Source organism: Thalassophryne amazonica, chromosome 7, assembly GCF_902500255.1.
Source record: "Thalassophryne amazonica chromosome 7, fThaAma1.1, whole genome shotgun sequence".
Lineage (NCBI taxonomy): Eukaryota > Metazoa > Chordata > Actinopteri > Batrachoidiformes > Batrachoididae > Thalassophryne > Thalassophryne amazonica.
In genome coordinates this window covers 58,369,124-58,373,675 of record NC_047109.1, presented here as the reverse complement: position 1 = coordinate 58,373,675, position 4,552 = coordinate 58,369,124, and the positions used below count along the sequence as shown (strand labels likewise).

The following is a 4,552-nucleotide window of genomic DNA, read 5'->3' as shown; positions in this document are numbered from 1 at the left end:
CACTGAAAAATTACAGTGTCCATGTATAAATGGTCTTTTTTGTTGTTGCTGTTTTTACTGTTTGTATTCAAAAATGCGTGTTTTTAAACATGATTTTACTTGATGCAGTTTGTATCTAAATGGGTTTAAAAAAACACCATAAGAATTTTTATTTTTTTTTTCCCTTCTTTTTTTGGTTTGAAAAAAAAAAAGCATAGATCACCATAAAGGGAGACACCTAGAATAAATTAGTGTGCAAAATAGACAAAAGATAAAATCAAGATATTAATCAAGAGGAAATGATGGCTTACAGAGCCAGGCACGTTATTTAGGTGTTCTGCCTTGGATCCTGAGGTCCTGAATCTGGAATAGATGGACACTCGATCATTATTCTCAGTATGAAACTGTTGAATCAGGTTGCAGAATTAAGAGAAATGGACGGCAGCATGTGTGAAGGAGGAGTAATTGTTGAGTGTGGTGATACTCACCCCTGCAGTGGCTCTTCATCACGTCTCAGCTACATCACCTGACAGAGGTTTAAAGGAGTCTGTCAGCCAGAATAACATCAGCTCACTCTTAGATATTAGACAGAATTAGTGAGTCAACAGCATGAGCTTTTTACATAATTTACAGGGTTACATGCTCAAAACCAACACATCAGTGTCCATATCCTGACAAATGTTCTTTGATAAACCTGAGGAACACCTAAACTGTCACCGGCCCATCTTAGAACCATGTCACAGTTATTAAAAGTTAATTTTTCAAATGCAGCGATCAGGGCCATGGCCTCCACAAAGTCTGGCTGACTGAGGGGCTCTGGGACTGATTCTGCTTGGTCGCTCTTCTTTCTACGCTGGTTTCAAGATGATCTTGTCTCTGGGGACTTTGTGGAAGTTTGGGGACTCCCTGTGGCACTGGAAGCTGGACAGGATAAGGCACATTGTTCACACTGAGGGTACGTGCATGCAGTCTACGCTGGGTCTTTAGCCTCAGTAGCTGCAGAATGGACTGGGAGGACTTCACATGCAGCAGAGCGGTGGAGGAGTGGGCTTCAGCGCTCCACTGGATGACACCAGGATCCGGATCAGGACGGGCAAAGCGAGCAGCAAAAGTAGCATTCAGTGCTGCTCGCAGCCACAGACCTTTCCCGTCAGGTCCCAGGAACTGGGCAGCTCTCTGCAGGCAGGTGGAGAAGCCGTCTTGGAAGGGCGGTTTGTGGCCCCCACCTGCAGCCCTGGTTTGGTCTCTTCTGGCTGTGTCCTGCAGGAAGAGGACTGTGTGCTCCAGTATCTCAGCTTTCTCCACTCTGTGCTGAGTCCCGCCCTGCAGGAAAGCAGCACTTTAAAATCACGAACTTTCAGTAAATTCACCAGAGCAAAGCAGACTCTTCTTTGACTACATTTGGTCCCATTTCAACTTGATGTTATAATGTCACAGCCCCTTGATAACCACTCAGCTGGTTCTACACAAATGGTTGCTGGGGGCATTAGAATCTTAATTTACTGATGAGCCAAAACTGCTACATCAAGGACAAAATCACAACACATCTGATAATGTGAAAAGCTCTCATTTTTTTCTGGATGACTGTGAGGAATTGTGCAAGTTAGCATGAAAGAAAGGAGATACTCATACAACATTGTAGTAAGCGTTACTGTTCTCCATTATGTCCATTATGAGTGCTGTTGGCCCATATTTGGCTGTGTCACATATTTTTTACACTGTTATTAATTTAAACCCTTCTACATATATTTATGATCTGTAAATCCTACACAATGATTGAGTAGACCAATCAGGTGGTAAAGGTAGCGAATTTAGTCACCCCACTGCAAACTCACCCCAGGTGAAGTCACCCCACATTTTTCAGTGAAGTCACCCCACTCCAGCTATCCATGTTTTAAAATTAGGGACCTGCCAATGTGATATGGGCAGTGTCCTCTGCTTCACCCATCAATGGGCTTTTTACCTGACAGTTACATTCCCCTATAACATCATCTCATTTACAAAACTTGAGTAAGAGGAGTGTATTATGCCTCTGGTGTGTATAAATAATTTATCACATGAACATATCAGAATTCAAATATTGTGTTACTAGAGCGGGGTGACTTCACCTGGACTGGGGTGACTTCCCCTGCAGTGGGTTTGCAGTGGGGTGACCTCACTATTAACCATTGGTAAAAGCGGTACATTCCAGTACAGAAGACCAGTATAACCCAGGTGTAGCTGTAGCAATAGCAAGCCATCCCGGGTCCAAATTAAGTTAATATTCTAATGGAAAACTAATGATTGATTATTCAAAACATAAAATGGCCATTTTGGGAAAACAGTGTAGAACCAGCTTGAATGTTGTCAGAGCTTTATAAAGTTAAATAAGCTCAGTTCCAGAGTGAAATAAACTCTTTCTTAATGTAAAGGATTTCTTAGTGTTGAACAGGTTGCTTTAGCACCATGACAGAGTTTACTGAACCATGGTTGAAATTAAAGGGGGTACTGGGGAGCTCTGATGAGCCTAATTAAGAGGAACTAAAAAGGAACTAAAGGAATTAAAAACAAGAGTTTTGTGGAAAAAAAAATTATGTATCTTTCTTGCATACAATTCTAAATATTACATTATATGCCCCATATTGAGGCATGGAAAAAACTGACCATAATATTTTTTTAACGTTAGGCAAAAGTTTTATCTACTTATCGTCTAGTGTGTGGCACAAGTTAAGGGATACTGAAGTAGGTTAAAGGTATAGTGCCATTGTCTTTTTTAAGGTTTAAGTCATAAAAATAATTTTCTTTGGCACCATTATAATTTTATTCCTTCGCATCTGGGAACAATTTAGAATTTCAATCCCTGAGGGGGAGAAAGTCAAGGGATCGGATGCTATGGCTAACATTTGATAGATTTGGAAGTGATTTACAAAAAAATCTTATGGATGTTAACATAAGATGGGTTACAGGTAATTTCAAAACCTCACACATGCACACACGTGCCTTCACCTGTATCTGCATGACAGCCATGAAGGAAAAGCCAATTTTGACTATGGAATTTCCCCATATATAAATGTCATCTTTATTAAAATGAGCTGTAATTTTGCAACATATTACAAAAATAAACCTACATTATAATTCTTGGATTTCAGTAGAAACTAAATTGTCTCAGTTTTGTGAAATTTGAAAGGCCCCATAGCTTTAATGTCAGTAGTTAACTATCTTAATTAATCTTGATTTATTTATTTTACCTTCAGGTGGCTATATTAGTAAAGCCCCCCCACACACACACACACACACGAGTGATATACTTCATACTTTGTATCTAATTGTATTAAAGTGTATTTGGAATGGGATCAAATGTCAACACAGACAAATTTTACTCTGCATAATTTACTGTGCAAGTGTTTTACCAACAATATCATTTTTCACATTTATACCCAACATCTGTGACAGTTCATGTTTTGTGCCTCATAACAAAAATGCTTTTTTCTACAGCATGTCAAAAGTTATTTATTTATTTATTTTTTACCAGTATTTGAGCTTCCTGAATCAACATGTTCCTCAGACGTTCCAGACTGCGGTTCATTCTCTCCCTTCGGCGTTTCTCCACCTGAGACTTTATCAGCTACAACAGAAACACATTAATCTTATTTTTTACTTTGAGTTCTGCCTAAAACATTTTCATGTTAACATTAATGAGTTTGCAGCAGCTGTGATGTCCATTTTGCATGTTGCCTACAGGCCTGAGCTGTAAAAAAAAAAAAAAAGTCATTGTGCAAAAAAATGAAGGAAAATCGATCTGTACCTGGAGCTCCATGTTTTATTTTACCTTTCTGTCACTGGTTGCATCTTCTGTTTCCCTCAACATTTTCATGCTCAGTGTCGTCTGAACGTGTCCAGTGTGAGGTCACACAGATCAGCTGCTGCCTTCTGCCAAAATGAGGCTTTTCCTCAGACTTCATCTCTTATACCTTTTTGTCACTTTAGACTCCTCCTACTACTGCAAAATCCACCCCCAAACTCAACACACACACACACACACACACACACATTTTTTTTTTTTTTTTTTTTTATTACAGGCATGCCCCCAGCTGTTCACAGGAAACAAAATGTGTTGCAACCCACTGGTGGTCAGACATTCAGCAGCACTTTCCACTCTCTGCAGAACATTTCTTATTTGGTTCAGTTTTTAATCCTCTTATTGCACATTTTATTTTATTTTACTTGCACATTTCATTTGCACATTACTGTGAATTATTCAGTGTTTAGTGTATACTTATACACGCCATACAGAGAAAGTGCAGCTCTAAGCCAAGTCAGATTCCTTGTATTTTGTGGATACTTCATGAATAAAAGCTATTCTGATTCTGTAACAGTGTATTCTGTAAAGTGACACATTAAACTTATAAAAACACACCTTAACGTGACCCATTTTGTGTGGTTCATGTCCAGGTAAATTTGGTTGAGGTTTCATTGTAAACAACCACAAGGTACACAGTTCTCTGACTGTTGCTTCTCTGTTCAACTTCCCAGTTTGGATTGAGAACAGTGTGAGTACAAGTCCAAGATGCTCAGAACAGATCTGACAAAGAGG

General features: G+C 39.3%; 1 protein-coding gene across 1 annotated transcript; it reads right to left on the bottom strand.

The window, feature by feature from the left end:
* Window positions 1–729: 729 nt before the first annotated feature.
* On the bottom strand, window positions 730–3,886 carry her7 (hairy and enhancer of split related-7). Its single transcript, XM_034173542.1, has 3 exons — window positions 3,788–3,886; window positions 3,488–3,583; window positions 730–1,302 (listed from the first exon to the last, which is right to left on the bottom strand). The coding sequence occupies exons 1-3, from the start codon at window positions 3,830–3,832 to the stop codon at window positions 754–756; spliced, it is 690 nt and encodes a 229-aa protein (XP_034029433.1). The 5' UTR covers window positions 3,833–3,886; the 3' UTR covers window positions 730–753.
* Window positions 3,887–4,552: the final 666 nt, after the last annotated feature.

What these genes read in the sequence shown, in the direction of transcription:
- her7 (XM_034173542.1), bottom strand. Translation starts at nt 3,832, where the DNA reads ATGAAAATGTTGAGGGAAACAGAAGATGCAACCAGTGACAGAAAG. An exon ending in ATGCAACCAGTGACAGAAAG is followed by an intron (nt 3,584 to 3,787) that starts GTAAAATAAAAC and finishes TTTCTGTTGTAG; the next exon opens with CTGATAAAGTCTCAGGTGGA. An exon ending in TTCAGGAAGCTCAAATACTG is followed by an intron (nt 1,303 to 3,487) that starts GTAAAAAATAAA and finishes GCTTTCCTGCAG; the next exon opens with GGCGGGACTCAGCACAGAGT.